Source organism: Hyperoodon ampullatus (genome assembly GCF_949752795.1).
Source record: "Hyperoodon ampullatus genome assembly, chromosome: 1".
NCBI lineage: Eukaryota > Metazoa > Chordata > Mammalia > Artiodactyla > Ziphiidae > Hyperoodon > Hyperoodon ampullatus.
In genome coordinates, this window is record NC_136914.1 from 197,293,872 (window position 1) to 197,315,490 (window position 21,619).

General features: G+C 39.6%; 1 protein-coding gene across 3 annotated transcripts; it reads left to right on the top strand.

Annotated features, from left to right (window-relative positions):
• Window positions 1–1,519: 1,519 nt before the first annotated feature.
• Window positions 1,520–16,332, top strand: CCNJ (cyclin J; the record flags this gene model as incomplete). 3 transcript variants are annotated; one of them, XM_079697802.1, is made up of 5 exons in its annotated part: window positions 1,520–1,588; window positions 7,799–8,009; window positions 14,752–15,051; window positions 15,139–15,298; window positions 15,921–16,332. In XM_079697802.1, 5 exons carry the CDS (start codon window positions 1,520–1,522, stop codon window positions 16,330–16,332), a joined length of 1,152 nt encoding a protein of 383 aa, XP_079553928.1. The 3 variants fall into 3 exon arrangements, with proteins under 3 accessions (XP_079553928.1, XP_079553929.1, XP_079553930.1); XM_079697803.1 differs by having other exon boundaries at window positions 15,172–15,298; XM_079697804.1 differs by having other exon boundaries at window positions 15,175–15,298.
• Between the last annotated feature and the right edge of the window lie 5,287 nt (window positions 16,333–21,619).

Below are 21,619 nucleotides of genomic sequence, written 5' to 3' on the forward strand. Positions count from 1 at the left end.
GACAAGCTAGGTTACTAAAGGTAATCTTCACCGCCTTCATTCAAAGCTTTGGTAATCTCTAAAGCAAAGGAAATAAGGAGGACGAAGAGATTAATTAGGTTTCTAGAAGGAATAGGTTTCGAGGTGGAACTTAAGAGAGAATTTCACAAAGAAAGCAACTTTAGGGGCTTCAGAAACGGGTAAAGCACAAATGGAGGGACTGATAATCCCATCCCTCGCATGTACGGGGCTGTTGTAACGCGAGATGAGGTCGACTCAATCCACTCCGCTTAGGGTTTATAAAACGCCAACTTGAAGCATCGGAACTTTCCTCCTCCGCATCGGGGAGCCATCGAAGGTTCTCAGCAGGTGAGAGGCATGACCGGATTGGCCAACGGAAGGATGCTCAGCATTTTAATTTCTCCGGCGCTCTCTTCAGACCTCTGCCCGCACCTCAGGCCGGCTTTGCGGTAGGTGGTGTTGGGGCTCTCGGGCAAATCGAAGCGCAGGGCAGCGTAGAGCCAACCGGCTACGCTGCCGCGTCCGGCGGTGGCCGCCAAGCCGCTGCCGGGCGTTGCACCTGGGCCCGGCCCGGCCGCCCATTGGACGGCTCCGGATGACCCGGCTGTATCGCGAGACGAGATTGGCAGCGGCGGGGCCGCATGTGCCCCCGCGCTGGCTTTGTACGCGGAGCCGCCTGCCGGTCCTTTAACAATGGGCGGCGCGAGCGCCCGAGCGCTGGGCTCGAGCTGAGGCCGGCGCTTCGCGGCCAACTGTCCGCAGCATGAGCGGGGCCGGCGTCCCCCGCACGCTGGCGGGGCTGGGCCTGTGAGGGCCGCGGTTCCGGGTAAGGGAGGCCGCCGTGGGAACCGGCAGGCCTGGGCTGGCGGCGGGGCACCGGACCCACCCGGCCCGGCCTTTTGTTCGCCTTTCTGGGGCCGCGCGATCCCGTGCGCTCCTCCGGATGAGGAGGCGGCAGCCTGGTTGCGCGCTGGGGCCGGGCCGCGATGAGGCTCCCGGGGAGGAGCGCGCCCCCGACTGTCTGTGGCGGGCACCCGGAGCCGCGCCGCGCGGGCGTTTGTCTCCGGGTTTCTCGGCGGGAGGTTTTCACCTCAGGGGGGCTGTGACTGGTGTCAAGTCTCCTCAGGGCCGGCTGGAGAATTGAAGCCGGAGCTCGGGGAGCCCGAAGCCGGGCCTCCTGTCCGGCTTTCCCGAGCACGCGCCTGGGTCCGCGCCTTGGGAACTAGGGCCCAAGTTGGTCCCAGTTTGCCCGGCGCCCGGTCCGGCCGTTCTCCAAACAAGCCGGCTCCTCCTGACCGGTGGCTCGGGCCTTACGTGCGGCGTCAGGGAATTGGTTTGGATCGGTGCTGATTTTAGGACGAGTCAGGTGAAGATGAACAGTCGCCCAGGGTGGCCTGAGGTCACACGCCTCGGGGAGGGGGCGCGGAGGGGCGCGTGGAGGGAGCTGGCAGTGACCGCGTCTGGGGTGTGTCTTACAGACTGAAGTTGCCGTGTCTGGCCAGGCGCGCCGCCCGGTCCCATGGAGCTGGAGGGTCAGTGGTGGCGGGGACAGCTGGCTGCAGATATCCATCAAGCTCTTCGATACAAGGTAACCGCGATGCCCCGACCTTTCCATTCGGTGTCTTATGCCAGTTAGTATGAATCTCGGCTCCCTGGAAAGCCTGTCCGGGTCTTTAACCACTAGTTTCCAGACCAGAAAAGGCGAGTTTGCCTATTTGCTCAAGGTTAATTAACTTCTTGGCTTCTTCCCTGGGTTGTAGCAGAAGAACCTGAAACTTGAATGAGGAGGGGGTGGGGCGTGGTAGTTGGGAGAGGGAAGGTGTGAAGGGACTTTCTGATGTCCTTGTTTCCAGATGGAAAATGGATTTGATACTGTATTTAAAAAGGTAAGTGTGCTGGCTTTTTATTGGGCAGAGCAGCCCTCCTTTATTCTATAGTTGCTGTTGCATGCAGCTGTCTGTTATGTCACATTTGTACAACAGTCAATTCCCCAGCCTTTCCACTAACTTGCTGTGAGACTTTGGACAAGTTACTTAATTTTCTGCTTCTCAATTTCCTCATCTGTCAAATGAATAATAGAACGTGCTTTATGGGATGACTGTGAAGATTAAAATGAGATAATACTGCAGATGTGCTCAGAACAGTGCTTGGCATATAGTAAGCACTAAGGAAGTGATAACTATTTGTTATTCTCTACCCCCGAAACCCCAAGACTTGGGGGGTGTTCAGAAAGCCTTAAGGTAGGAGTTAGCTGCTCCTTCAGCTAATATCAAAGGCCAGGAGTAGACCTAGTATATTTTAAAAGATTTTGGGGAAAAAGTACATCTTTCTGGCACAATGCAAATTTTGTTTATTGTTGCTCCTAAGTAACAGTTTTATTCTGTATGTCACATCTCAGGGAAATGTGTCAGCTCTGCATCTTTGATAACCAGAAGAGAGACCAGATCCAAAATTAACTCTAACTTAATTTCACTATGGATAGAGAGAGCCACTCATTATGTATAGAAAATTGGAAAGAAGCAAAACAGCTGACTCTTTAATAAAAAGGCTGCTCACTGTTGGAGTTGAGAGATCCTGGGATGATAATGAACTTGTATCTTGATTTTTTTTAACCAGGTTAAGTAGATTAGAAAACCTAATTCTGACTTAAATTTTTACAGTTGTACCCTTTTCTAAAGTTTGAGTTCTAAATGCTGCTTATTAATTCTGACATTCAGTCTCTTAGACACTCTAAATACACCTCAGCCCCCTAAGAGGCTGTTTGTACTACAGAAAAGTCTCAACTATGGCATGGTTCTCTGGAATGTTAAGAAGAGAGTTGCGGGTTTTCCACTTTGAAAATTGTCCAAATACCTTTGTTTTTTTTCAGTTGTTGTCTTTCAGTTTTAAATGCTCTGATTTTCTAAGTGTCAGCTCTTTATTCCTCTGGTATGTGGTGAAAATATTATTTGATGTTAATGATACATATGTTTTGTAATGACATGAAACTTAAAAGATTTTTCTTGGTGATTTCCATGTTTTTCGATTCTTACATTTTATGAGTAATTTTAATCCTGAGTGATTACCTGAATTAATTTTGTTAGTTGAGGTTGGAAATGGATTTTTTTTCCAGCAGATTTGTTGAATGTTTTTGTGTATTGAGCTCTGGGGAGGATCCAAGGAATAAGACACAACCTGTACTAAACTTACTTACAAACTATCAGAGGACGAGATAGCACAGGGCCTGAAAGAATGCTACTGAAAGTTGTCTTGGGCCACCTGCGGCATGCTACTGTGGGTTGTCTTTATCTTTAAGCATTGTGTAAGCCACATTCTTGCTATTTGACACAATGGCCACACTTTATAATTTGTTAATCAGTAAAACTTGAACCTGTGGAACTGGAGAGACCACTGTTTATATAGTACACTGAAGTCAAGGAAAGTTAAAATGAACTTTTCTCACAGAGAATACATGTTAATTCCAGGCTATTAATTAGGTGATTTAGTTGGGTAGTCATATGCTTATTCAACATATTTGCATGCCTACAGTGTGCAAGGTGCTATGCCAGGGGTTGGAATGGTAATAGTGAATGAGACAGACATGATCCCTACCTTTATGGAGTCTAATCTCATACAATTTAGAGCATCTGAATTTAGGTCTTCCTTTGGGCAGTTGCCATTCAGGCACAATGGAAGGTATCTATGTTTAGACCCAAGGTTTGTGGAGGAATAATTGGTGTGACCAGCCTTGCATCTACTAGGGAAGAGTAAAAATGACAACAAATGAAAATCCTCTTTAACCCCAAATGCCAGCTGAACTGTTTTTGTAAAATACAATCACTTCTCCCCCCGCCCCCACACTCCCAACAAAGCAGCTGTCCTCTTATACCCTGTGTCTTCTCTTTCTTCTCATTGTTTTGCTATGTATACTAGTGTCTTAGGATGCTTGGGGAAGTATTTTCAGGAGCCTTTATGACAGATGGGAACAATGCTAATTTTGTGAGAAGCATCAAGAAAATATCCCACAGAGTTGTGAGTATTCCTTCTATGCCTTTATTTCCAGCCTGACTGGACAGTTAACCCATTCTGGGAAGGGGATGGCATTTAGGGTGGTGAGCTAGTGGGGGCCTGAGATTGGAGATAGAGATGACATGTTTAGGTCTCTCTGTGCTTTGGTCCTGTGGGATCCTGAGAAGCAAGAGTATTCAATTCTAGGGGATCAGGAATAGACATTAGAAAAAACTCATAAGCTGAGAGAAGCATAGGTCATTTTCTTATGCATATAACTGTACTACATGGACAAGGAACTAAATCTGACAGCCATATGATAAGCCCTTGTACTTTACCATTTAAAATAATATAAAGAGAATGTATTGGACACATTGTTAACAGTCTCCTAGTGATGGCCCTTGGATTCTTGCCTTTGTTTTGTCTTCATTTGGCAAAGTTAACATAGTTAAAAATAAAGTCCATAAGTGTCTTCCAGCTAAGTTTCCCAGTGCATCTTTAAGACCTTGTTCAGGCCTCTTTTACAGAAAGCCTGCCCTGGTTTTGTTTTTTCCTAACATCCCACCCTGTGAGCTGGGTTAGATCTCCCTCCTCAGTGTTCTGTAATACCCTGTGATTACTATATTATATTCTAATAATCTGTATTTTGGTTCACCTGCTAGAGAGAGGCTTGAAACTGTATTCCAGCTTTTATCCCTGAGGTTAAGCACAGTATCTGCTACATGGGAGATGCTCAATAAATGTCACATGATGACAGCTAAGAAAGTTGAAATTTGAAATGGTAACTCATTTACACCATTGTAAAAATCTACAGAAATGGTAAAAAAAGAAGAGAAAAATCCTAGAGACCACATGAGAAATTCACGTTCCCTTTATTTAGAGAAATTAGTACTTTTTTCTCTTCAAAGAGTTGAGCAAGCCTAAGCCAATAGCATTTGTTGATTCTTTTCTCACTTATACAAAAATTAAAAACATAAAATAGCCCATTAGCCTATCTCCCAAGTAACTCCTACTAATATATTTTTAAGTGATACATGCACATGGGTTTAAAAATTTTGGGATAGTATCTGGTGTTTTATTTATTTATTTGTTTATTTACTTTGGCTGTGCTGGGTCTTCGTTGCGGCGCACGGGCTTCTCTAGTTGCAGCACGCAGGCTTAGTTGCAGTATGTGGGATCTTAGTTCCCCTACCAGGGATCGAACCCAGGCCCCCTGCATTGAGAGCACAGAGTCGTAACCACTGGACCACGAGGGAAGACCCAGTATCGGGTTTAAAATGAGCTTTCCCCAACCCTCACTATTCCCTGATTCCCTAAGGTTACCCGCATTATTGTTTTTTTTCCTGAAAAGATACCCAATAAATTAGTATATGTGCAAATATAATTTTTTTGTTGTCGATACAAGAGGTTATAATATATATACACTGTTCTGTACCTTCCTCCCACCCCAGCCTCACTCAGTTTGTCAGAATTTTCCATATCAACACATATAGGTCTACTGCCCTTTATTTTAATGTCCACATTGAATCGATGTCCCTTAAGTTTATTTAGTTAGTTCCTTGTTGCTAGACATCAAGCTTTTTAAAAAAATTACGCTTATTTTGAGACCCCCTATACCCTTTACCCAGCCCTCCCTCCCCATCTCCCCCCCCACCCCCATGGTAACCATCTTGCAAAACTATTATCTTGCAGTTATCATCTTGCAACTATACATCTTGCAATTATCACAGCCAGGATACTATTGATATTGATACAGTCGAGGTACAGAACATTTTCTGTACATTTATCACCACAAGGCTCTCCCATGTTGCCCTTTTATAGGCAACACCCTCTTTCCTCCCGTCCTCATCCTCCCTTAACCTCTGGCAGCCACTGATCTGTTGTTACATAAGTGGAATTATGCACTATGGGATCTTTGGGGATTGGCTTTATCCACTCAAAATAATTCTCTGGAGATCCATGCAGGTTTTTGACATTAACCTTTTTATTCTACCATTTTGCTATTAAAAAGAGTGCTGCAAAGGACCTCCTTATATGTAGGATAAATTCCTAGGCCTGGTGTTGCTAGGTTAAGGGGTATCTGCAGTCTGCATTTTCAAAAATTTATATTACCTAGTTCTCCTTCAGAAGGTTATATCAATGGTCAGTGTCACCAATAATATATGGGAGTTCCTATATCCACTCTTGATAGCATAAGCAAAAAATTAATAAAATATAATCTGGTAAGTGAAAAACTATATAGTTATCCCTCAGTATCCATGGGGAATTGGTTCCCGGATCCCTGCGGATACTGAAATCTGAGGATGCTCAAGTCCCTTATATAAAATGGAGTAATATTTGTGTATATCCTACACACATCCTCCTGTATACTTTAAATCATCTCTAGATGACTTAATCATCCATGTTGTAGCATATATCGGAATTTCATTCCTTTTAAGGCTGAATAATATTCCATTGTATGTATATATTGCATTTTGTTTATCCATTCATTTGCTGATGAACACTTGGGTTGTTTGTTTCCACTTTTTGGCTGTTGTGGACAATGCTGCTATGAACATGGATGTACCAATATCTGTTTGAGTCCCTACTTTAACTTCTTTTGCATATATACCTAAAAGTGGAATTGCTGGATCATATGGTAATTCTACATTTAATTTTTTTTGAGGAATTGCAATACTGTTGTTCACAGTGGCTGCACAATTTTATATTCCTGCCAATACACAAGGGTTCCAATTATTCTATATCCTTGTTGACACCTCTGTTTTCTAGATTTTGTTTTTTGGGTTTTTTTGACAATAGCAATCCTAATTGTTATGAAATGGTATCTCATAATGGTTTTTATTTGCATTTCCCTATGATTAGTGATTTTGAGCATCTTTTTATGTGCTTATTGGCCATCTGTACATCTTCTTTGGAGAAATGTTTAGTCAAGTCCTTTGCCCATTTTTTAATTGAGTGGTTTTTTTTGTTGAGTTTTATATGTAAAAGAGTCCTTTATTTAATCTGGATATTAACACCTTACCAGATATATGATTTGCAAATAGTTTCTCCCATTCTGTGTGTTGCCTTTTCACTCTGTTGATACTGTCATTTGATGCACAAAAGTTTTTATTTTGATGAAGTCTAATTTGTCCTTTTTTTTGCTTTTTTTTTTCCCCTGTGCTTTTAGGGTCATATCCATGTTACTTCCTTCCATTGTGATACCTTTTGGGTTTAGTGTGGCATTATGCTGAGCTCATAAAATGAATTTAGAACCCTTCCATCTTTCTGTATGTTCTAGAAATACTTTAATAGTATAGAAATTTTCTAATTTTTTAAAAATGAGAAGCCTGATTAGAAGATACTAGTGGATGTATACTAGTCTCTACCTTCCACATCCCTGCATGTATAATACAGTATGCATCATATGAGGAACATATCTGTTACCTTCTAACCAAAAGCTTTGAGTTTCTTGTAGGGGGTGTGTATGTATGGTTTGGTTGGTATTTTGGTAATGCTGTTTTCCTGAAAACACCTGGTAGGGAAAATAGGATTCCCTTATTAAAAATCTTGTTAGAATACATTTATTCCATAATGCAAGAAACACCTATAACTGGTTATGTCAGATGTGGTTAAGAATAAGGAGAAAAGTTTGGTTTTAAATTTTAAATGTCATTCATTATCCTGCCACTCAACTTTTTCATTTTTGTGTTTTACTCAAGAATTAGGCACTTGTCTCAGTAATATATTGGGGAAAAAGTGTCACCTTTGCACTGTGGGAATAATTCTTCTATATGCTATGTTAGACTAAATGTTGTTCCTCTTGATTTAGGAGCTGAAGTTACCTTCCTACAAAGGCCAGTCCCCTCAACTAAGTCTTAGAAGGTATTTTGCTGACTTGATTGCCATTGTGAGCAATCGTTTCACCCTCTGCCCTTCTGCCCGACATCTCGCTGTCTATCTGCTGGACCTGTTTATGGATCGGTATGACATCTCTATCCAGCAGCTGCATTTAGTTGCACTTTCCTGTCTGCTTCTAGCAAGTAAGTATGAATCTGATATATATGACTGGAAAATTCCATTGTTTATAATAAAATAAATTTACATAGAACTCAGTGAAATATCACCAAATTCCTTTCATTCCAGTTTACTAGTATCGGAAAGTTTATGTTGAAAGTGCTTTTTGGCATAGCAATTCTTAACCAGACATATTAAAAAGTGGCTCTGGAGTCTTAAAAGCATGTGTGCCTGGGCCCTACATCCTGAAGATTCTGATACAGATGTCTAAGCCACTCCAGATCTACTGACTCAGAATCTACATCATGGGGCCTGGATATTTTTTAACTTTTTAAAAGTTCCAAAGGTGATTCTGATGTACTTTTCCAATTGAGAACCATTGTCTTAAAGCAGTGGTTCTCAACCAAGAGCAGTTGTGCCTCATGGGGGGTGTTTGGCAATGTGTGGAGACAGTTTTGGCTGTTGTCACAACCTGGGAGAAAGGTAAACATCTGCAGTTCACAGGACAGCCCCGCACAACAAAGAATGATCTAGCCCAAAATGTCAGTGGAGCTTAGGTTGAGAAACTCTAAAAGGTACCAGACTCTCATGTTGTTAGAATACCTTCTACTGAGTATGTAATGAGTTGGCTTAATGAACTGAAGATTCATGTGCAACTGCTATAAATGTGAAAACATCTGTTTTTGCAGTGAAAACATCTGCTTTTGCAGTAGGCAAAACTACGTAGTAAGCTGTAAGGTAGAATCTGATAATGAGCCTTTTGGTGCCTTTCTCTTAACATCTTCCTGTAACACATTTCATTGTTTGTTAGTACCTTGAGAGAAAGAGGGTGAGTAAAGGCACTGAAACTGAAAGTTTTCTTCTTTTAGTAATGTGAAAAGATGGTATTTGACATTGAAGTTGAATCCATTATGCAGTTTTTATATTATTCATGTCATTACAATAGGAGTTTCATTACAATAGAAATTTAAGTCCCACTTAAAGTAGCATGTAGAAACACTGACTGCCTTCACCTCTAACCTCCACTTGAGGGTTTAGGATCCAATGTGATTGCTGTCTAAGGAACATTCCTCCTCTACCCTGCCACCAGAATTCTTTCTAAAACACCTTTGCACTTTGACTGCAAATAAACCTAAACCACATGCAGGCCTGTGTGGTATCATTTATGAAACCAATCTCTCCTCAGATTTTCTTTTCCTGCCCTTATATTTCCTTTCATCTGATGACCTCAACCTCTTATTTTATCTCCTTGAGCAGGTCTTTTTGTAAGTTATTTCAACTCCTTTGTGGATCAGGCTGGATATAAATAAACATAGCCCACTGATGACTTTCCACTGCCTGTGGGTTGAGGTGGAAACTCCTTATTGTAACATTTAGAACCTCTCATCTGGACCCAGCCACCTTTCTAGACTTGTCTTCCAACCCTGTCCCCATGTAACTTGAGTCAAATTCTTACCAGAATAGTATATTTCCTGAATATCTATATTTCTCTCTTAATCTGTTATCCTCTGAGATCCAGACACATCACCTGCTCCTCTCCCCACTATCCAGAAAGCCAGAGGTAATGCTTGTACATTTATAAGTAACCTCTAACTTTTAATTAAGGTTTCATCCTCATAACCAATCATGTGTACAATTCTGTATATGTTTCATCACTAGCTATGAAGCCCTTTGTGGTTTAATAGTTTGCATAGGATTGGAAAAACCCATACTTGACATATCAAATGTGTGAGTATCCACATGGAATGGCTTCTTGTTATCCTGAGAATGTTTATTATAGGATCAGTTTATAGTAGAGAGACACTGGAAGTCAAACATGCAAGTTAGGTTATTTTAAAAACTTGGGATCATTAATGAAAAATTGCCTGCTGTGGTTATCACTGTCCTTTTACCACTACCAAGCCCTACCTGGTCTATGCCTATGGACTGTGAAACTATGAGTGATGCATAGTCAGTTCGTAGACTGACTTACATTTATGACTAAAATTACTAGTAACTTACTAAGTTACTTGGGGATTATAAACTCTAGATATTCGTAAACTACATGTCACTACCAAAGTTCACCGAGGTCTCTAGTTGAATGACAACTCTGGCTACCATGCAGCGCTTGGCATTGGTGTCAGGTTTCTGCAATTTCCACAATTTGGGGAAAGGATACTTTATTGGTGCACCATCTTAGATTGGTTGGAATGGAGTTTTCAGTTGTTCTTGTTTTTAAATTATCTATTACTGTTAGTTTAACGTCATGATCAATTTATTTTATTGAAGGTTATTTGATTTAATCCGTGTAGTAGTATGTAGTTCTTTTGGCTCATTTTCCAGGAACTAGGCTTTAGGATTTGCATTTGCTGGGTTCAAATGTGAACTGTTTACCGCCTGTTACTAAAAGAGTCAGATACCTCCTTCCTTTGTTCTACTGACCCCACCCCTTTTTCCCTGAGAGAGAATTGCTTTTACATTGTTCCTCTTCCACTGGAGAGTGGGAAAGTGTGAGATAGGTGTCCCCCAGGGTCTCAGCTCCTCCCAAGTAGGCACTGGTCAAAGGAGTTCAAGCTATCAGCTCTTCACTAGGGTCAGGAATCAAAGAGACTGGCCCTTAGTAGCCCACTGCAGTCTCTCCTCCCTCCAGTCTAACTTTACTACAACAGAAGTGCTTAGGATGCTTATAAACTGGTAGCCTGTTTTCAGTATCTAATGTCTGTTTTAAATTTGTGGAGTTCATTCTAGTGTTTCTTACATTCTTACACTCTGTCTTCTTAGATTTGGATTCCGATGTCAGCTCTCCAATTAGTTATCATAAACTTTATTCAAATAGTGCTGCTCTCCTCACAGAATGGATGTCCCCTCCCCCAGCTGCTCCCTGCTTTGGGTTGGGCAGCCTGTTGTGTAAAAGTGAAAAACAACTTACAGCTGACAGGACTGGGTGACAGCTGTATTTCAGTTATTAAATAGGTCGGAAGGCTTTTGGTAGTTTGGCTAAAAACAGAGCACAGCTTATAAGTTCAGGTACTAACGCATATCCTGCTGCCTGGGTGTACATACTATTAGAGGTAGGAAGAAAGGGCCTACAGATTGGGGAGAGGCGTGTAGTGTTTTAGAGCGGGGATTATAGGATATCTATATGTATATAGGTTTGAATCTCATCAGCAATATGAATTTCAACAACTTGAATTTGAGTCTCAAGTTACTTCTCTATAAAATAAAAATAGACACCTTACAAAGTTACTGTGAGGATCAAGTGGGGTAATATGTTTAAAAGCATGTATGAAATTGACACATAAAAGTTAGCACTGTAATGATTAATTCCTCCGTAAGTGTTCTGTAATCTTCACTGGCTCCCTAGCCCCAAAGGTTTTGGCTCATTCCAGAAAAGACTCTGATTTATCCTGGGAAATTCTCAAACTCTAACTCTTTGACATGTATACCCTGGCTTCCCTTGCCTTCTGTGATCAGCATTGAACTTGTAGAGAGCATGGAAACAGTCTTAAACATGAGGCTTTTGATAATTTGCTCAAGGTATTGTGTAACTAAGATTTTGGAGTCAAGATGAAGCCAAAGTGAGATTATAGGCTTTTAATAGTAAAAATTTGTGACAAGAACTTGTTTCTCCTTGCTCACCAATACTGGGTTGACAAAGCTTTTTACTATTTGATGGGTGAAAAACTGTATTTCACAGATGATTTTGTTTCTATATCAATTTTTAGTGAGATTAGAACCTTTTTTCTTTTTCCTATGAATTGTCTCTTCTGGTTCCTAACCCATTTTTTAATTAGATTGATAGTTTTATACATTTGTGAGAGTTCTTGGTAAATATTAAGGATGACTTTTTTCCTACTTAGTAATAATAGACTAGAATGTGGGTTGGCAGAGATTACAGTGACATCTGATCCATGCCTACTACCACATATCTGCCTGGCTTTGAAATGTGCTGGTTTCCATGGCTGATCTGAACATTTCCTGTAAAGACAACCTGATGTTTTGTTTCTGTGGCCCCTAATTCTTTGTTTTCTGGGAAGCAGATGAGAATTTCCTGTGCCTTTATTTCCTGTTTGGGGGCCTTTATCAATATAATCACATGGCTTCTGGTATTTCCTTTCAACTGAAGAAACTGATCTTTGTGATCTGTATGTGGTATTAATGGATAAGTAGATTTAAAATAGTCACACACATAGCATTCAGCACAATAAAAACTGGATATGAATGCAGGTACTCATTGATGCTGTCACACATTTTGAAATCCTTTAATATCCATGTATCTGAGTGTATTACTATATATAGTGAAAAGGTTCCAAAAAAACTTAAACCTTAATTAAAATCCCAAGTATGGTTATTTACGCAGCATGCAGGTTATTTTTTATCTTTGCAAATCAAGATGCAAAGGCTTTCATGCTTGTAATAGCCAAGTACTTTATAAATATAAAAACCCCATGGATGCTTAATAATATGTTTGTCTATTCTGGTAGTTGTTGTCCCCATTTAACCTGGTGTAGTACTTTGGTCTAGAAGCACAGATTTGGGAATTCAGACATAAATAAGTCTGCCATTTTGGGTTTGACTCAACTTAATTGACTTTAAATGAATTGGCCGACCTTGCTACCTTGGTTTCTTGAGCTGTGAAATTGGTCATATACAACTATTTTCTATGTTGAAAGTTTCAAGGAGATAATATAAAACATTCTTGATCCTTGAATTAAACAGTGGATTGTGGTATATTAATTTCTTCAAAGGAACGTCAAGCCTGATTTTAAAAAACTCATTAATTTTTTTTACAATACTCCTTTGAAGTATACTGCCAGTATTGCTGCTTCTACACAAATAGAGTACTTTGAAAGTCTTAATGATTCATCCAGAGGGACTGAACTAAATTCCTAGGTCATTCTCCTTCTGAAGAATTCCATTTGGTTATACTGAGAACAGTGGGTTCATCTCCTATATTTATGCAGTGATCATGCTGGATGACTGTCCTTAAGACCACTTTAGTGCTTTCAGCTGTACTAATAAATGCCTCTGGCAAAACTTGTGAAATTTATCTTTATGTGATTTGAATTGGGAAGGACTATCTAGATTCTTGAAAAGTCCGAATTATGTAAGTTTTTTGGATCATCTCTTACCTGCAGCGATGTTAAGAGTAGTTTAAATCTAACAAAGTTCAAAATTTCTGGAGTGGGAGCGAAATTTTAAACTTCTTTGGGACTAGACTCTTCTTAAAGTTATGAGCTTAGAGTCTCTTGGCATAGGAGACAAAACCTTCTACTCTCATTCACCCTCCCTAAGCAAAGACCAGGGTAGTTAGCAGTGCTTTTTCCCCAGCCCCTAAGGCAGGCTGACTTGAACAAACCTCACTGACTCCATTATGTGGAACATCTGGGCTGAGTGATTCTGGCCACTACCATTTGTTGTCGGAACTTCAATATGGTGTAAACCCATTCCTTCTGGAAGAGAAACTTCACAGGGAAACTCATTTGGTTTCTTCTGGTTTGGTAGTCTTCGTGGTCTTCCCCCAAAAATGTTTTTAAATGGATAAAATAAAATTGTAAGATTTCTAAAGAAATCAAATATATTTAAATAGTTATCCAAGTAGTAAAACAAAAAATTTATATAGTAATATATAACATATTCTAACTATAATTATGAACAAGTGCAAAAGCTATTGTGAGAAATCTATAATAATTGCAATCTATTTTATACCTTAATGTAAAATAGAACATAATGCTAGGAGGTAGAAAGCTTCAGTTTTAATTTCGCTTCTTCTATGGATAATCATGAAACAAAGACCCAAAGAGACTTGACGATAACTCTTTTGGTTCTGTTGCTGCATTTGGAAAACCATAATAGTACTTGATAGCTTGAGTTTTCTCCAGCCATAACTTTTAGAAACATCTAAAGTGAATGATTTATATATAGTAAATGCTTGCTTGGAAATTAAAGTGTGAGATGGTACATAATCCATAGAAGAATTATTCAGGTGCTGGAGAGGGCATTTTATTCCTCAGCTGTGCATATGGATGAGTATTTCCTGAAAAGAAGTTAATGCCTTCAAATAATGACGTTCAGCCATCAGAGCATCTTTACTCCTATTCTGCTTTGAGTAAGGGGATATAAAAGTGGTATAAAATATCCTCCCTTTTCTTAATAACAGACTTGGCTAGGTTTTTGTTTTGAATTTAGAAGAGGAGGAATAGTGTTTTTTGTGTCATGAGAATGCTTGTGTTAGATATTCACCCAGTTTTTTCCCTCTAATCTATTTGTATCTCTCTGGAATTGAGATAATGCTGAAAATATGCTGAGATGAAACACTTGAAGCTTAGCTATTTTTGATTTTAGATAACTATGACATTAAATTCTTTCAACTTTTTTCTGTTCTAACATAATTTTCTTTTACCAACTACTGCCTGACCCCCAAAAGAAAGTTCCTGAAAAGATTCAGCTGGTGAGATGAGGGAGTTATTTTTTCATTGGCACATAGGACTGTTTTCATTACATAGTAGGACATATATCAAAATGTTTACACGTTCCGTTTTTTTTGTTTTTTGGGGTTTTTTTTTAGGGGAGGGTGAAGGGTAGGGAACAGGGCACTGGGAGAGGAAACATGTAGATATGAGAACCACAGAGCTCTGGCACAATTGTATCTGCCCAAAGGAGGGGAAAAATGTCTTTGGACCTAAACCTTTGCACTAGGACAGCAGATCCTATTTAAGTGACTAGACTTATATTGATCACTTGCCTAACATCCTCTCTTTCTCGCTCTTATTTTCCTTTGCTTATAAGGTAAATTTGAAGAAAAAGAAGATAGTGTGCCTAAGCTGGAGCAGCTCAACAGCCTGGGTTGTATGACTAATATGAATCTAGTATTAACAAAACAAAATTTGCTACATATGGAACTATTATTATTAGAAACCTTTCAGTGGAACCTCTGCCTTCCAACAGCTGCCCATTTCATTGAGTATTATCTCTCCGAGGCCGTGCATGAAACCGATCTTCATGACGGCTGGCCAATGATTTGCTTGGAAAAAACTAAACTCTACATGGCCAAGTATGCAGATTACTTCCTGGAAGTATCTTTGCAAGGTGAGTCATTGTGGATGCCAGTAAGTGACTTTTGAGCTTGTGACTTGCGCATTCTGTTGCTTAGGTTCATTTTTGATGTCTCCACAGATTATGCCTTTCTAAATTATGCACCTTCTTTAGTAGCTGCAGCATGTGTGGCTTCTTCAAGGATTATACTTCGTCTTTCTCCAACGTGGCCTACAAGACTGCATCGTCTTACTGCTTACTCCTGGGATTTCTTAGTACAGTGCATTGAACGGCTATTGATGTAAGCCTCTTTGTTCTTGTGTTTGTAATTTCTTATTAACATTCTTCATGTATAAGGGGCCCTGGGAACAAGTTCTCAAAGGCCCAGAGCTTTTAGGATACTGGCTCTGACAGCTGCCTGCTGCCATGAGCAAGCCCCTGTATGAGCAGTACTTGGTGGAAGGGGAATTCCTTTTGGCTGTTATCCAGGTAGAGGTTGTCATTGCTAGTATGATTCGGGGTACCTAATAAGGAAAGGAGGTGCTCTTGTGTGAGCCCACAACTCTGAGATCATCCAGGCAAATCTTGCCTCATTCCCACATCTTTGAATTGTGGGACCAATCAGGATGTCACCAAAGTGGCAGTCATATTTAAGTACTTATTGTGGATATAGCTCCCAAGCTGAAAATAGCCCCTAAAGCTACCAGCAGCCAGTTCCCAAGGGCTCTACCAAGGAAAGGAGCTTTTAGAAGGCTAAGAGTGAGATCTTTCTGTTGTTGAAATTATGGTTGCAGTGACTGCTACCTGGGCAGTGGGGCAGTCCAGTGAGTCAGCTGTTAAGGAGTTGGGGGTGGTGCATGGCTTTCTTGCAAATTTTTCTCAAGTTAACATTATTAACAGTTTCCTTTCTCTCCATGCTGCAGCGCTCATGATAATGATGTGAAAGAAGCAAACAAACAGAGAGGACAGGCAGGACCTCAGCCAGCACAACTAAGTGTGTTCCAGACAGCCTCCCAGCCCTCTCGGGCAGTTCACTTTCAGCAGCCTCAGTATCTCCATCAGACGCATCAGACCTCGCTGCAGTATCGCCATCCTGTATCGGAACAACCAAGCTGTCAGCAGATTGTATCTACCACACACACCTCATCTTACACACTACCGACATGTCCTGCTGGCTTCCAAACTAGTGTTCAGGGCCTTGGGCACGTGCAGACTGGTGTTGGGATGTCACTGGCAATACCAGTAGAAGTTAAGCCCTGTCTGAATGTTTCTTATAACCGGAGTTATCAGATAAATGAACATTACCCTTGCATTACTCCATGCTTTGAAAGGTGATTTTATGCGAAGGTAAGACTGGTAACCCAGACTGTTTGTGACTCAGAGCTCTGGGGCAAGCTTTTTGTAAATTTCTCTTCAAAAGAAAAGGGATCCAAATGGCATCAGAACTCTTCCGACACCAGCACCAGGAAGACTGAATATCCCTTCCAACGCACCATGAACATCTGGGAGGACTAAGCTAACACTGCAAACACTTTAACAGTGTGTATGTCAAATCCTGTTAAAACACATATGACACAAGTTTTAAAGCCCCAACTGATGGTCCAAATATTTCAAAAATATTCAACACAACAGAAAGCTTGGACAGACTTCAATTCGCTGTTTTGTGATTTGACCTGTGGTAGCCTCTGGGCCTAATGTTGGCTTATATGTGAGAAACTAATGTTTATCTGTGGACTTGCCAAACAGTCTTTTTATGAAGGAAAGTTACAGTATTAATTTTTGAAGAGGTCCTTTTTTTTATTCTGCAGTTTTGAGTTATATTTTTGATCTACAAATGAATTTCTGACTAAGTTTAAACTCAAGAATTGCTATGCTATACCAGTCTGTGCAGTTAAAAAAAATTTTTTTTAGATATTCTATATAACTTCCTATCACAGATAGTATAGGTATCTGGATTTATGTACTAAAATTAAGGGTGGAGTAGCTCTCTTATCTTAAAATGGTCATAAATTTTTGTTGTTTTTTCCCCTAAAGATCAGCCTCAAATCTTTAGAATTAAACACATTTAACTCAGGGAATTTGAACTACTTGGAAACTCTTAACTGTAATGCAACATGCTTTGGGAATGTTATAGTATGAACTACCTTAATAACATAGGTTAGTATACTCCTGCTAGAATGTGTTTTCAAACGAGAACATAATTGTATCCTAGAATGAATGAAGTGGTGGTTCCTATCATTCATAATACATATATAAGTTTTGCATTTCTCAGTGCAATCAATGATTTATACTCAGATTTGATACTATTCTAAAAAAGTTTTTTCAAGGGAAGGCAAAACTGTAAAATGTCAGTACTAGAATAAAGTCCCATAGGTTTATTTTGAAGTGGAACATGGCCAGGGTAGTTCTCAGGTTGTGCTAGAGCAGCACTTTGTTACATGGAAGACAGGTTTTATAAGCAACCTTTGAATCCAGCTAGTCAAGAGTAAGCAGGCAAAGGTGACTTTGATTAGATTGGCCCCAGGACTGCCCTGGGACATTTCACTATACTGGTGATGAGTGAAAACAGCAATAAGTCATTACAGCAAGGGCAATTTGGGGGTAAAGAGTTTGGAGGGAATAAACTGAAAAAGTAAAAAGAAAAAAATCATTGTAGTAACTGAAACTGTATACATTATGCTCTTAACTGTGGGAGAAGAGAGATTTGGTGGAGGGAAGCTTTCTGATTTAAAAATTAGTAAGTTGTGTCTTTTTGTTTGTGTTTTTTTAAAGGTAGCACTTGAATAGAAGGGAAACTGCATGGCAGGTATGTAACTGCCACAATATGCATTGAAGACAAACTTATTATAAAGATGTGGTGGGTATGCAGCAGGAGTCTCAGTAATCAAGCCAATGGCTTTTGTTAGGAAGGGAAGGGGCTCAACACAGCAGCGGATCGATCCAGATGGCTCCAGTAGATGAATGTGGGTGGGTGGCTTCTGTTGGCGTGAATTCTTACAGAATATCCTTTCCTTTAAAGAAAGGTAACTTTTAGAGTACATAAGTACATAGGGCATGATGTGGATTTATTACTCTGGTAGATAAAATGAAAAACCACTCAGGTAAGAACACTCACTCATGGCAGTTTTCAAGCATGAAAATTGTTTTCTGAAAGTATCACCACTTTCTCTTTACAGAAGGCTGCTAATTGGATTTTGGTAGTTCTTACCTCAAGAGAACTTGAATTATTTGGGGGAATGTGGGTTCAAAAGAGAATATATCATTCACATTCAGAACCTAGCAACCTGGACCAATTTTCAGTATTTTAACTACCTCAATAATACTATGAATGTAAGATACTGGGATAGAGATCCCAACTTGAAACAACAACTGGTGCCTATGGTAATTTAATGTCTTGTCAAATGCTTTTACTGACTGGTTTAAATGTCATTCTTGTTATAGAATATGCCTTTTTAAAAATCCTATAATAACACTTTCCCAGTTTATATTTAAAAAAGCTAAAGAACACTGGATGAATTTGGGGGGGGCGTGTAGAGTAAAATAAATAATTGGTTCCTGTCGCTGCATACCCAGGGTGGGGTGGGGTGGGGTGGTTGGAGAACCAGAACTATTTTTAAAACATTAGGTTTCAATATAAATCCAACTCACAACTGCTAGCTTCGGGGGGTGTGGGTGGGGGAGTGGTGTGGGTTTTGTTTTGTTTAATTTATTGATTAGTCTTTAGGTTTTTTTGTTTGAGATTACCGGACCATCATTAAATGTGTACTGTGAAGAAATTAATGATATGCATAAAGGGCTTTACCAAAGTCCACTAAATAAACACTAAAGTACAGACTGCAAACCAAAATGTATCTGTTATGACATTAATTGCAAATAGCGAGTATGGTGCTGAAATCCACACCAATGGAATTAGATGAGTGCTATGCACTTAATTTTAAAATAAAACTAGTTTTTGGTAAAATGGTTTTGGTGTTTTGTTTTAAATATAAATATGTATATCTGCAGCTTCATTAAACCACATCATGTAAGTCAGACTTGGAATTATAATTATACTTACTAAGAAAAGGCTATCCAGATGGAGAATATAACCATAGTAGTGGGAAACATTTGTCCATTCATTATGTATTCCACACTGAGCACCAAAGCCAACAAAAGTATATTTGACACCACCTTTTTGGACGTTTGAACATAAAATCAGTTGCTAGTAATGTTAGAATTGCAGCGTATAAATTATGAAACAATGATTCAAGCTGCAGAAAATCTGAAGTCTGATTTCAAAAGTAGGGATGCAGAAAATGGTCAAAGGTGTGAGAGGGAATAGGGTCAACAGTAATGGGCTGTTCATTTAAGCATCACTTGCTACTTAATTCAACTTAAAATTTAGCAGATAAAATTTGTCTTGAAGCGTAAAATTTTTTAACAGGTTTGTACATGTGGGTTAGGAATTTATATCCCTCAGAAGTATTTTTTTAATTAGTTCTGTGTACTGTCGCTTACTCTGGCACCTCAAGAGAGTCAGTTAATACTCACTTCTTTAAGGCTGAATTTAAGAAAAAGAGCAACAAGCATTCCAAACCAGGGCAGGTAGCTGTACACTGAAGTAATTCTGAGCCCCGTGTGATAAGTTTATATTCATCAATAACTGGCCTTCTCAAACACATAGTGATAGACTGACCACCTCTCTAGCCTCAAGCAGCTTACATTTAGCTTGATATGAGTAGCTCACTTGAAGTATTAGAATGGTTACAGTCTGGAACTCAGTTTAAAATTATCTTGGTTAAGGGATCACTCATCTTTCATTTTAAAATCTCAGATTAAAAAAAATTTTTTTTTTTTTAATTAAGAAGTACAGTCAGTTGAAAGCATCAAGACCAGGCTCCTGCTCCCTATGAAGATACCTCTCATCCCTAACCCACTACCACTTTTTTTTTAATTAAAATTTTCTATGACATTTCTTTTTTAAGAGCAGTTTTGGCTTCACAGCAAAACTGAGAGGAAGATGCAGAGATTTCTCCCTGCTCCACACATGCACAGCCTCCCCATTACCAACATCCCCCACCAGAGTGGGACACTTGTTACAGCTGATGAGCCTACACTGAGACACAATCACCCAAAGTCCATAGTCTACATTATGGTTCACTCCTGGTGCACATTCTATTACCACCATTATAAACGTATAAAGGTGCAATGGCATACAATTATAAATGTATAACGGCATCTATCCATCGTGTATTTTCACTACTAAAAGTCTGTGCTCCACCTATTCGTTCTTCCTCATGCCATTCCCCACCCCCTACCCACTGGCAACCACTGATCTTTTTATTGTCTCGGGACTTTTGCATTTTCCAGAATGTCACATAGTTGGGATCATTACAGTATGTAGCCTTTTCAGATTGGCTTCTTTCACTTAGTAATACGTATTTAGGTTTCCTTCATGTCTTTCCATGGCTTGGCAGCTCATTTTAGTGCTGAATAATATTCCACTGTCTGGGTGGATCAAAGTTATTTATCCACTCACCTACCAAAGGACATCCTGGTTGCTTCCAAGTTTCAGAAATTATGAATAAAGCTGCTATAAACATCCATGTGCAGGTTTTACTGTAGACATAAGTTTTCAGCTCCAAGGAGTGAAACTGCTGGATCGTAGGGTAAGAGTATATTTAGTTTGTAAGAAACTAACAAACTGTATTCCAAAGTGGCTGTAGCATTTTGCATTCCCACCAGAAATGAATGAGCTCTTTTGCTTCACATCCTTGCCAGCATTTGGAGTTGCCAATGTTCCAAATTTTGGTCATTCTAACAGGTGGGCTTTAATTTGCATTTCCCTGATGACAAATGGTGTGGAATATCTTTTCATATGCTTATTTGACATCTGTATAATCTTTGGTGAAGTATCTGTTAAGGTCTTTAGCCCATTTTTTAACCAGGTTGTATATTTTGGAGAATAGTCCTTTATTAGATGTATTTTGCAAATATATTCTCCCAGTCTGTGGCTTGTCTTCTTAATCTCATGACTCTGTCTTTTGCAGAGCAAAAGTTTTTAATTTTAATGAAGTCTAGCTTACCAATCTATCATCACTTAGGAAAGAGAATTACAGATACTGAAAGTCTGGCTAAATAAATAGATCATTGAGGGTACTGTATAACCGGGGTATTACAGACGTAAATAACTATGGGAACAAAAATATAAACCTCACAGAAACCTACACACAGAAAACAAAGCAAGGAGTTTATATAGTAAAATACTTTAAAAGGTATAAATACAGAAAGTATAACTATGACACAACTAAGACCATATATATCCAATTAATAAATGTAAATGAGCTAAATTCAACTATTTAGAGAAAAAGAATTTCAGACTGAATCACAAAGCAAAACTCAAATCTATGCTACATAAAAGGCCTACAACAAAAATGAAATGATTCAGAAGGGTTGAAGATAGAAGGATGAGTAAAGAGATACTAGAAACAAACAAGTAGCAACATCTTAATAATAGATGTGGCTGGATTCAGTCCCAAATTAAACCAGATCAGGAAAAGGGGGGGGGGGTACTCTGTAATGCTAAAGGTTACAATTCACAATAAAAATGAACAGTTATGAATATCTGTGGATCAAATAACCT